Genomic DNA, 11,996 nt, shown 5'->3' on the forward strand with positions numbered 1-11,996 from the left:
TCGCATGGGAAAGGTCGCACGCCGCTCTGGTCGCGGCCTTCCAGGTCGAGCCAGATGGTCCCGAGGAGTAGGACGTCTACCGGGCCTATGGAGAGGCCCGGCAGCGCACCCAAGCACCGCACCGCACCCCAGCTACGAACGCGAGCACCGGCCGCCAGCATCTCAGCGCATCCGCGTGTGCCAGCTGTGGGGACCAGCACGATCGGACGACCTGCTGGTTCCGTTTGCCGAGCCAAGCCAACGGGACGGCCCCAGCCAGCACGCCAAAGAGCCGAGGCCCACTTCGAAGAGGACGCTGGCGCCGAGGACCTCTACCTCCTCACCCACACAGTGGAGAAGGTACTGAGACTCCCCGGCAAATCCCCCCCCCTAAGTTCATGGCCACAGTAAAAATAGAGGGGTCCCCTTGTGAGATGGAGGTGAATTCGGGCTCCGCAGCTTCAATAATCTCCGTGGCAACGCTGAAGCGCCTTTGCCCTAAGGGGGGACCCCGATTGCGGCCAGCCCAGGTGACGCTCATGAACTTCCAGCGGAACCAGGTGCTGATCAAGGGAGTCAGAACGTTCAGGGTTCAGTTCAAGAATTTTAAGAGGAACCTGGACTTAATAGTGGTTGAAGGCAACCTAGTCAGTTTACTGGGGCGGGCCTGGTTCGAACCCCTGGGAATCACCGTAGAGGGAGTACAGGTGTGCACGACCCAAGATTTCACGGGGATTTGCCAAGAGTTTCCCACAGTGTTTGATGACTCTCTGGGCCGGTATACACCCCCCCCCGGTGTCCTTGAGCTTAGACCCCTCGGTGGCCCCCATTAGAATGCGTGCCAGGACGGTTCTGTTGACAGTCAAGCCAAAGATCGATGCAGAACTGGACTGCCTAGTAGCACAAGGCATCCTGGAGCTTGACTCCCATGTGGCATGGGAGACGCCCATAGTCGTGGTGAATAAACCGAATGGGACAGTCCGCATCTGCGTGGACTATAAATGTACATTGAACAAGGCGCTACAGGACCACGCATACCCGGTCCCTGTGGTTAGCCACATTCTGGCCACCTTGGGCGGGGCAAAGATCTTTGGGAAACTGGATCTCGCCCAAGCGTATCAGCAGTTGCCAGTAGATGAGGCAACAGCAGAAGTGCAGACAATTGTTACCCACCGGGGGGCATTCCGTGTAAAGCGATTGAGCTTCGGAGTGAGCGTGGCGCCCAGGTTGTTCCAGCAACTGATGGACTCTCTCCTTAAAGGGATCCCCGGCGTCACACCATTCTTTGATGATGTGATGATCGCCGCCGCCCTGCCTGCTGACTTCGCTGATCGCCTCCGTGCCGTGCTCAGCCGTTTCCAGGGCACTGGGCTGAAAGTAAAACTGGACAAGTGCCGCCTGGGAGTGCTGTCCATAGACTTTTTGAGGTTCACGGTGGATGCCGAGGGCCTCCACCCCACCCGCGAAAAAGTTAAAGCGATTGTAGAAGCCCCGCCGCCGAAGTCCAAGGCGGAACTACAGGCGTTCTTAGGAATCCTGAACTTTTATCACGCCTTCCTTCCCCACAAGGCGATGGTAGCAGAGCCCCTTCACCGTCTATTAGATAAGCAGGCCCCTTGGGTATGGGGTCCCCGACAGGCAGCCGTGGTCCGGAACGTCAAGGAACTGTTAATCTCCAACGCGGTCCTGGCCCATTTCGATGAGTTGCTGCCGGTGGTGTTAGCCTGCGACGCCTTGCCCTACGGCGTTGGGGCTGTGCTGGCGCACCGTGTACCAGATGGGCGAGAGGTCCCGGTCGCGTATTACTCACGCACTCTATCTGCGGCTGAGCGAAATTACGCACAGATAGAACGCGAGGGACTTGCAGTCGTGGCCGGGGTCAAGAAATTCCATGATTTCGTCTATGGCCGGCCCTTCACCATCGCCAGCGACCACCGCTCGCTTCTCGGCCTGTTTGCGCCTGACTGCAGAATGCCGCAAGTCCTCTCCCCGCGCGTTCTGCGATGGACCATTTTCCTGGCGGGCTACGAGTACCAGATAGAGCACCGCCCCGGAAAAGTGATGGGCCACGCGGACGCCCTGAGGTGCCTTTCCCTGCCGGAGGCCGTGGAAGACCCAGCCCCGGCGCACCGGGTCCTCCAGCTGGAGGGCCTCCCGGCTGAGCCTCTCCCGGCTGCTGGCATCGCCCGACGCTCATCCCGGGACCCCATCATATCCCGGGTGCTGAGCTGGGTGGTGAGGGACTGGCCCACGAAGATAGAAGGGCCGGAGTTTGCAGCATTTAAGGCCTGCAGAGAGGAGTTGTCGGCGCACAAGGGCTGCCTGCTGTGGGGAGACCGGGTCGTGGTCCCCAGCGCCCTTCGACAGAAAGTGATGCAGGCCCTGCACAAGGCACATCCGGGCATCGTAAGAATGAAAGGCCTAGCCCGAAGCCACGTTTGGTGGCCCGGCATTGACGCGGAGGTAGAAGCATGGATCAAACGGTGCCAGGCCTGCCAAGCCGTGCGACCCAGCCCACTAGGGACGCCGCTTCACTCATGGGAATCCACCCGCACCCCGTGGTCTCGGCTACACATAGACTTTGCCGGACCATTCCACGGACTGTTGTTCTTGGTAACGGTGGATTCCTACATGAAATGGTTGGAGATCAGTCCCGTCTCCGCAACGTCCACCAGGGCAACCATCCGAGCCCTCAGACGGATTTTCTCCACCCACGGCCTGCCTGACACCATTGTATCGGACAATGGGACGGCGTTTACTTCCGAGGAATTCCAGCAGTTCCTCCGAAGCAACCTGATCCAGCACATCAGGACGGCACCCTTTCATCCCGCGACCAACGGCCAAGCAGAGCGCATGGTCCGGACCGCGAAGGAGGCCCTCAGCCGTCTATCGGAAGGGGACTGGGAATGCCGCATCACCCGGTTCCTCCTGACACAGCGGACGACACCTAACCTGGTAAGCGGCCGCTGCCCAGCCGAGCTGTTAATGGGCTGGAGGCCAACGATCCTTTTAGACCGCTTACACCCCGACCGGGCTCTGGGACAGTGGAAAGACTCCGAGCAGAGGGAAGCACTGTGCGGGTTTTTCCCCGAGGAACCCGTCTTTGCCCGGAACTTCGGCAGGGGCCCGGAGTGGCTCGCGGGCCGCGTCATTCGACCAACGGGCACCGTCATGTATGAGGTGACCACCAAATGCGGGCAGGTCCTAAGGAGGCATATCGACCAGCTCAGGTGGCGGACTTAGAGGAGGCGCCAATCGAGACTCCCGAGAGGGAAGTGCCCGCGCAAGAGCGTCTACACCGGGACGCCAGGCCCCCGGGAGCCGCAGAGGAGACCCCGGAACTGGAGGCGGCTGAAGCAGAGGCGCTGGCTCCACTCCCGGATGCAGGGCTGGAGGTTGGAACCCCGGAGGCACCAGCATCGACCCCCAGATGGTCAGCAAGAGTATGACGGTCCCCATCGTACCTAAAAGACTATGTTATATAGGGTTGGGTCTAGATTATGGGGGGAGGGATGTTGTGTCTGCTGACCGCCACCGGAGGCCAGCGCACACTCCTGAGCTTCAGTCCGGCATAACAATAGGGACTAGGATCCTAGTCCCTCCACTGGGGGAACCAATGGGACCGTGGCAGGAGATTCAAACCCGCCAATGGGACCCAGGGGTGGGGCCCCTGGTTGTGTATATAGTTGGCCTGCCGGCCGTTGTTCCCTGTCCTTGTTGTGTACCAATAAAGCATGCTATGCACTACGTCGTTGTTTGTCGTTCATCCATGCGGCAACCCACTACATAACAGTGGTGACGAAGGCGGGATTCAGCCGCAACTGAGCCGGGCCGTCGAGAGGGAACGAGAGGACGCGATCTGCAGTGATCCGATGAGCGATCCAGACGGAGGGCCCGCTTCTCTCCCACCAGCTCTGATGCGCACAATGGCAACCACTGCAGGGCTTGGGCTGCTGCTGCTCTTCGACATAGCCCGTCCGCAAGACTGGCCCGCCTGGGTGAGAGGCGTCAAGGCCGCACTGGAGTTCAACGACGTCATGGACGATGGCAAGAAGAGAGGATTCCTCCTGGCCTCCTGTGGCACCGCCGTCGTGTCCCTGGCCGAACGATTGCTGTCCCCGATGGACCTTGACGTTGACGCATGCAATTTCGAGCAATAAAGCATGCTATGCACTACGTCGTTGTTTGTCGTTCATCCATGCGGCAACCCACTACATAACAGGGGCCAACCTACTTGAAGGTCCACCTACTCTCTTATGAACCTACCCGATTACTATGGTCATCCTTGGAGGTCCTGCTTCAGGTGTCCCACCTTTTGAGATTAGAATAATGGTAACCTGGGAGAGGGTCTTCTTGGTCAAGGTACCACAGACTCTGGAACTGTGTCCCTAGAAAGACTAATCAATCTATTTTGTCTATTTATTCCAGGTCCAATGTGAAAACCTTGTTTTCCTAGTCAATAATCACTCTTTTAGTTAACTTTATTTAAAAGTAACTGAACGTTACTCTATGACATTGTACCATGCTAAGGTCCTTCCTCTCTCCAAATCCCTCCCTCTCTAGGCTCCACTCCCCAAATCTCCAGGTATTTCCCAATTCAGAGCTGGTAACCCTACTGGTTGGCCACTTAGTTGGATCCTCGCTCACACACAAGATTCTACCTACGCCAAATCTCCATGGATTTCCCAATTCTGTAGGGGCACTGAAATAAATAAACCTCTGTGTCTTGATGAGACTCCAGCACCACCTTAGAGACCAACGTTTTCAGGGTATGACCTTTTGAGAGTCAAAGCTCTCTTCATTAGATATGAGTTAGAATGTGTCTTGGTTGTAGGCCTTCCCTGAGCTCTGTGGGATTTGGATATTAGTGCAAAATTGCTGTCTGATCCAGCACAGGTCCTCTTACAGTCTTAAGAGGCGGTTTGTAGGTGTCAACGGCCAAAATACTTGGTCTGCAAAATCACCAGGGTATGGGCAAATCATATAGTTAGTATTTTTGTTACCATAGTAGTGCCACCTGTGGAACCTGATCATGGGTCAGTTGGGGTTTGGTGTCGGTGGAATAGGCTGCAATGCTGCAGTGCAGGCTCATGTGCAAATCTGCCCAATGGTGCCTGAAAGGTAGCACAATATGTAGCTTGGTGGTGGCTTTATAACATCCTCTTCGCCTATGCCTTCTGGCACATGCTGTACTTAGATCCCTGTAATTTGTGTCCTAAAGCAGCCAAGAGGCAATACCCTTCTGCTGGAGACTATTTGTTCAACTTGTGACTCAGAGGCAACGTGTACATTTTCCCCCCGATTTATCCGAGCACAAACTCCTTGCTCTTTTCGAGAAGGCTAAACCTGCTAGCAGCCAAAATTTCGGCTGTGGGGAGGACGGTGATAATTTGAGGACATGCTATTACAGCGTGCTTCTTTTCAGCAGATCGGAAGTGGGGAGACTTCGAAGGCGTCAAAAAGGCCCGGAGATATTCCCTCCCCAGAGCGCCGGAGGCTAGGAAGGGAACCCCACCCCGCGGTGCAATATACGAGAGGCGGGGTGGAGCCTTTTATTTTGGAAGAAGCTGCCGATCCCTCGCTACAAGAGGCTTCTTTCACTGCCCATATTGGCGCGCTCCTCCCTGCTTTTAAGCTAGGAAAGGCTTGTGGGAGGAGGAGCACGGAGCGGCATCTCTGCAAAGCGGATTGCAAACTTCAGGCTCAGGATGTTGCCGTTGCCAGTCTCTGTTCATGCCGCTCGGAGGGGCTCTCAACTGCCTTTCACCACCGCTCTCGTCTTGTGCCTTTTGACAGTTTCATGGGTCGTCACCGCCGGGTATGAACGGAAAGAGAGTGGGTGGGAGAATGGAGCGTGAGAAAAGAAGGGCTCAGTGTTGGCTTTGTCCCCAGATTGCCTGTCTACAGAAGGCCCGAATTTGCCGCAGTTAGTGTTTGGGATACAGGATCCGGCCCAAACTGCAGAGTACTCGGCATTAGAGTACAGGCCACTTAAACGCAGCTCAGCTGATTCATAAGATATCCCGTTCTCAAGAGTTTGGGTGGCCGAGCTCTTTAGTGTACGCTTGAGGAATTCTAATCCACTTTAGTGCTTGTGATTACAGAAACAAGGGGGAGGGGGATACTGGATTCATTATGGCAGGTTCCAACGATGTGGTTTTGCATATAAAGGGACAAAGGCCTGATGAACAGTCTCTTTCTCCGGGAATAGTTTAATTATTAGGTGGGCAAATGCTTCACTCGGTTTTTTTTTACTTGGAAGTCTCATGTTGGTAGGACTATCTTCTCTCTCAATACTTGCAAGGCCTCCTTGCCAATAATCCCCTCAGCAGTTTTCAGATTAGTAAACATAGAACACAGCTATTAATTCTGTTGTTTTCTTCTATAAGGCAACAACTTCAATAATACATGCCAGGTCATGTCTTTAATTTAGGTTCCTTTTTTGTTTTATCAGTGTTGTAAGCTTCTCTGAGCCGGCTAGTGGGGTAGGGTGAGATATAAAGTGAATAAACTAAACTTTTGTTTTTTAGGCCCGGATACTTGTTGACAGCTCCTTTGACCTTCAGGCCTGGAACAAATACGAGTATTGGGGTAGCTCTACTGAAAAACAGCCCACCAGAGGTTACAGTAAAAGCTGAGGTGGTCATTGAAAACAACACTGTACTGTGGGGGGAAGCTGTATTTCAAAGAGGTGAGGTGACTGCATTGTCCTAAAGAATGTGAAGTAAAGCCTTTCCTTCAGTAATTAGCCTCTGTTATTAAAGGTGGAATTCTAGCACTGGCTTGTGGTCACACACACTAAATAATCCACTTTCAGTACACTTTCCAACTGGACTTTTACTGTGCGAACTGGCAGAATCCAGTTGGAAAGTGCATTGAAAGTGGATTATTTAGTGTGCGTTACCACCGCCACTGGTCTGCCTTTAATAGGAATTCCGTAGGGGTAGCATGTTGTACCAAAAACAAAAGTCCCATGGCACCTTAAAGACAATAATAAATGTAAAGACTGTAAACTTAAAGAATAACAGTAAATGTTGTTATAAATTTGGTACGCTTGAATGTAACTTCTAAAATTTCAGTATAGCTATATCCTACTTTGTATAGGAACTGCAAATGGGGAAAAGAGCAATGTGCTTAGCACTATATTATTTAAGAGTGAAATTATTTGCTGACTTATTAATTGCTTGAATGTATAGCCAGTTCTTGACTTCTGGAAAAATAAGGTGCCTGCTCTCCCTGCCGCTCCCTTTTCTACCCTGCCCATCAGCTTGTTCCTTATCAGGCTTTGTCTTTTAAATGTAGTCCTTGATGAGATCACTTTCCCACAATTTATGCTTGGCAGAGGAGAGTAATGTGACTGGAAAGAACTTTTGTAACCCTGGCAAGGGAGCAGGAAATTTTTTTGAAGAGCTGGGTGAGAAGAATTGCTTCAGAAAAGTCAACTGAGTGCTGTGTGTATTCTGAGGTGCTGGTCCAGAATCTGAGTTGTGCTTTTCAGGACTGCAAGAGCCTGTATTTTACCTTTCTGAAACTGGAATTTTTGTGGTAGGGTCAGAATGCATATCTGCCTTAGGGTCTGAAAGTTCACCTTACTGACACAAATTATCTGGAGCCCAGCCAAAGTGTTCCTGAACTTGCAGAAGTATAATGGAAAGACAAGATTAAAGTCTGTCTTCAATAGCATGATATTTATTCAGATTTGTGTTTTGCTGTTTCTGTAGGCTCAGGTTACCATAGCTAAAGCCATCCCAGTTTACCCACAGCAGACCGTTATCCTCACAACAGCTCTGAGACACATTGATTTACCACGCCTAGTGAGCAGCAATTTGAACTTAGGTCTCACAAACCCAGGTTCAGCATATTATCTGCTACACTGTACTATTTGTCATAAATAATTAATAGTTTATAGAACTGCCATTTTTTATGTGGACAGTTCTTCTATATGGAGATAGGTGTGCTCTTGTTCTCTTCTTCTTTTTAAAGAAATCTAGATAAATGGGTGTGTCAGTACAGAAGGGCAGCACATAGTCTTAAAAATGTGAAAAGAAGCCCCCTGACAAAAAGGGTCACCTGACTTTGCTGGAAGAGGAAATAATAGCTTTGCAGTGTTTACTGTTGTAAAGAAATGTTTCTAGGTGTGCATCTGTAGAGCTGTATAGTGGGTTATATATGTGGCTCGGAGGTTAAGATGCTGAAGCTGCAGACTGGAAGGAAGTTCGAGACCCTAGTGCTGTGTGACAGAGTGAGCTCCCATCTCTGGCCCCAGTTCCTGCCAACCTAGCAGTTCGAAAGCAAGAAATTGCAAGTAGATAAATAGGTATCACTTTGGTGGGAAGGTAACAGCGTTCCGTGCACCTTGGTGTTTAGTTGTGCCGGCCACATGACCACGGAAATGTCTTGGACAGTGCTGACTCTTTGGCTTGGAAACAGAGATGAGCACCACCCCCTAGAGTCAGATTTGACTAGCTTTCGAGCAAAAGAAACCTTTACCTTTACTTTTTATATGTGCTCTGGTCTTTAATGGCAGAATTCAAAAGAACTGGTAAAATAAAGAAAGAAAACATTTGCAAAACGTTTGACATTGGATGTTCTGGAAAGGGAAGGTAATTTCAGCAATTTTTTAAAGGCTAGATGGTATAGCAGTAGAGCACTGAACCACAAAATTATGAAGAAGCATGTGACTATCAGGTAGAAGGAGGGTACATTATGCTAACATCTGTTAAGAAAACATATACAGCATTCTCTAAATACCTCTCAAACAATTACATTCCACATTGCAGTTATGTACTATGTGGGGGAAGGTATTTGTAGCCCTTTTAATTGTTACATTTGACTGAGTGCATGGTACAAACATGCTCTATGCGATCCTCCTAATACATGTGGTCACTTTTTTTCTGAAAGGGGCAGCATGCATATATTCCAGCTTCAGAATGGTGTACCAGACCCTGGATTAATCTGATATCTGGAAAGGTAATACTGAGACAGAAAATCCATACTCTGCCCCTTGGAGAAGAAATGGCAATTGCATGTGTCTGGTCACATCACTAGGGATGTAACTAATGAACAGGGACTATGTGTTGGTGAAATGTGACATCTGGACCACAGAAACACAGCTCTGAGGGAAAATGTGTAGATTGTGGGCAAGAAATGAATAACACATCTGTACATTTATGACACCCTGAATATCAGTATCTGTAATAACTCTTTGTAAAACCATGTATGTCTACAGTAGGAATTGGGCAAGACTAGTGGCTGTGTGCCATTTGGGAATTTCCATAATATGAAGGAAATTCCCCAGGAGGAGACTAAGGCATGAATCCTCTGCACTCTTGTTAGGGATGAAGCCCCAGGTAAATCAGTGGAATTTATTTTTGAGTCAGCATCCCCAGGTTTGCACTGCAAGTTGTTTTGACATTTGAGGATAAGCAGACATAATGACATTTGAGTATAAGCAGACATAATGCAGGCTTTGTATGTGGTAGGTTGTAACTTGCTTTATGGATGGGCAGAGACTGGAAAGGAAGAGAAAGTGTATTTGCCGTGGAAGATCCCATCTTGGACCAAGTAAACTAGATTGTGCCTTCTTTCCTCCACTAAGGCTGTTTGTAGTCCACTTCCAAGCAACAACATGTCTTGTCTCAACCATGAACAGCTCTATGAAGCCATTCACATCACCTTCAGCACCCACTCCCACCTGCAGTAAACTAATTTACAGAGTTATTGAGCTAATGTATGGGAACCCTTTTGAATACCCTGAAGCAATAGATGAAGGATATTAATACTGTCTTGGGCAACATACCGCAAAGCAGGATAATTCACTATATGGAATAACAGAAACAAAGAGAGGATGATCTCACAGTTCAAAATTAGTGAAGAGTCATCCTGGCTTGTACTCCCACTCCTAGTGCACATTCTGATTCATTACAAAAAAATTAGATCTCAGACTGTAGACTCAAAAAGAACTTGGATTCCCTCTTTCCTTTCATGGGTAGGGCCAGTCTTCAGATGACTGTGAAAAGAAGAGTCCCTGAAGACCAAATTCAACAAGACATACAGTTTCATGTGTGTTTTCCCATCACTTAAAAAAATTAATACATTTTGATCATGTTTATTTGTTCATGTGTTTATTTCATATTTATTTCACATTTGTTTATGCATGTGTGTATTTGTACCATGCCTTTTCCTTCCTAAAAGGGCTTAAGTTTACCTGAAGGACTAGGAGAAGAGGGGGAAAAAGGCCTCTTAATATTTTTCTCTCTGGCCATTTCCCTCTTAGCTGCTTCTCCATCTGAGGGACAAAAAGTAAATGCTTATATTCTTTCCCTGTGAGGAGAAAAACAGCTTTGGCGCATGATTTTGTCAAAAAATCCTTTGAAGGGAAGAGATTAAAATAGTCCATTTCTCCTCTCCCCTTACTTCACTCAAACTTGCAGCCACCTGAGGCTGGCTTTGTTTTTTTAAAAAGTGAGAAGAAAAGATATTTGGGATTGTACACCATGGTGCCTATTTCTGTTTTGTATCATTTCCGTAGTAAGATGTTGATGGGACTTTGGCAGCCAAAGCTATTGCTTCCTTCCTTTGAATAGTTTTAATTTATGCACTAAATAAATAATGAGAAGTAGGGCTAGTTCACACATTTGCCTCCTAGCTGATGATCCGTTTTGTGTGATGGAAGAACAGCTGATGTGTGTAGATCTTCATGCAATATCTTTGCCTTCCTTGTTGAAGGAATGAAAGAATAATGTGAGTTGGACCGCTTTGTGTGCAGTGCCTGGCTCACACAATACCTTAACTGCATGGTGAAGGGGGGGGGGGGCTTGTGCACTTGTTTCTCCATTACATGAATATCAGTGGAAGGGATAAGTGTGTGAATCAGATAAAAAATTTGGCATGATCCTGATTAACCGGAAGTGGACTAGCGATGGTGGTCGCTCTCTCCGACCCGTGGAGGAGCGATTAGCACACCAGCAACATGGAGGGGTGCTACCTCAAGTGGCACCTCCACAGACCTCTCGGGAAGGGCTCCAAGCCAGAGGGTTTTTGAGGGTTAGCCTCTTCGACGGCTATTTGCCGGAGAATAGAGGCTTCCCTCCGCCCTGACGGTCCGGTTGCTGAGTGGCCTTCGGGCACAAACTAGTTCGACTGGGGCAAGCGCGAGAGTTCCAGCGGAATAACGATGATTGGGAGAGAGGTCTGATTGAAGACCGACAATGAACGTGAGTTCTGTTTGAGCGGACTGATAAGCAAATCCCCCCCCCCCGGGAAAGCGGAGAGCAGGGAGGGACGCCTCCTATACGCATAAAGAGTCAACCGAAGCGAAGGGGGAGAGGGGGGAAGCAAACAGCGATTTGTTTTGAGAGACTTATCTGAGAGCCTACTGCGAAACGACGAGCCCTTCGAGCCTTTGTATAACGGTTTGAATTTGTAAACAAATTGGAAAAATGGCGGCGACACGAGGAACGTTAAAACCGAAACCTCAGAGCCCGAGGCCAGAGGAGGGAACTGACGTCATGAAGCTGCTAGCGGATATGCTAAAGCTGGTGGTAGAGCAACTCAATGGTATTAACCATCAGCTGACCTTGTTGAATCAAAACTTCACTTTACAGCAGCGTCAGTTGGCAGAAACAGACAAGAAAGTGGAACAAGTAACAGGAAAAATAGTAGAGATGGACACCGGTAATAAAAAGATGAATAAAAGAGTGGGAGAAGTTGAAAGAAGGCAAAACCTTCAAGAAAATCGTTTGTTACAGCTCCAAATAGAAAAGGCTAACATGATTCTTAGGTTCCAGGGGGTTCCTGAAACCGAAAAAGATTTGAAGGAGACTCTGGCCAAGGCTATCGTTCCAGTTACAGCCTTATCAGCGGAAGAAATAGTAAAAGATATGGAGACTGTCTATAGGGTATACTCCAATTATATTAAAAAAATAGCCTGCCTGGAGAGATTGTGGTAAGATTTGCAAGAAGACAGACCAGAGATGCCATATTAAAAGCAACTTCAGCAACCCCACTGAAACTGG

General features: G+C 49.2%; 1 protein-coding gene across 1 annotated transcript in view; it reads left to right on the plus strand.

Moving 5' to 3' along the window:
- Positions 1-5,613: 5,613 nt before the first annotated feature.
- Positions 5,614-11,996, plus strand: part of CD109 (CD109 molecule) — a 170,389-nt gene continuing 164,006 nt past the window's right edge. The window contains exons 1-3 of the mRNA XM_015426374.1: positions 5,614-5,797; positions 6,510-6,639; positions 7,701-7,793. Coding sequence (XP_015281860.1) covers positions 5,688-5,797; positions 6,510-6,639; positions 7,701-7,793 — 333 coding nt within the window. The 5' untranslated portion in view covers positions 5,614-5,687. The remainder of the gene's footprint in view (positions 5,798-6,509; positions 6,640-7,700; positions 7,794-11,996) is intronic.

Source organism: Gekko japonicus, unplaced genomic scaffold (assembly GCF_001447785.1).
Source record: "Gekko japonicus isolate JY-2015 unplaced genomic scaffold, Gekko_japonicus_V1.1 scaffold742, whole genome shotgun sequence".
In the NCBI taxonomy this organism is placed as follows: Eukaryota; Metazoa; Chordata; class Lepidosauria; order Squamata; family Gekkonidae; genus Gekko; species Gekko japonicus.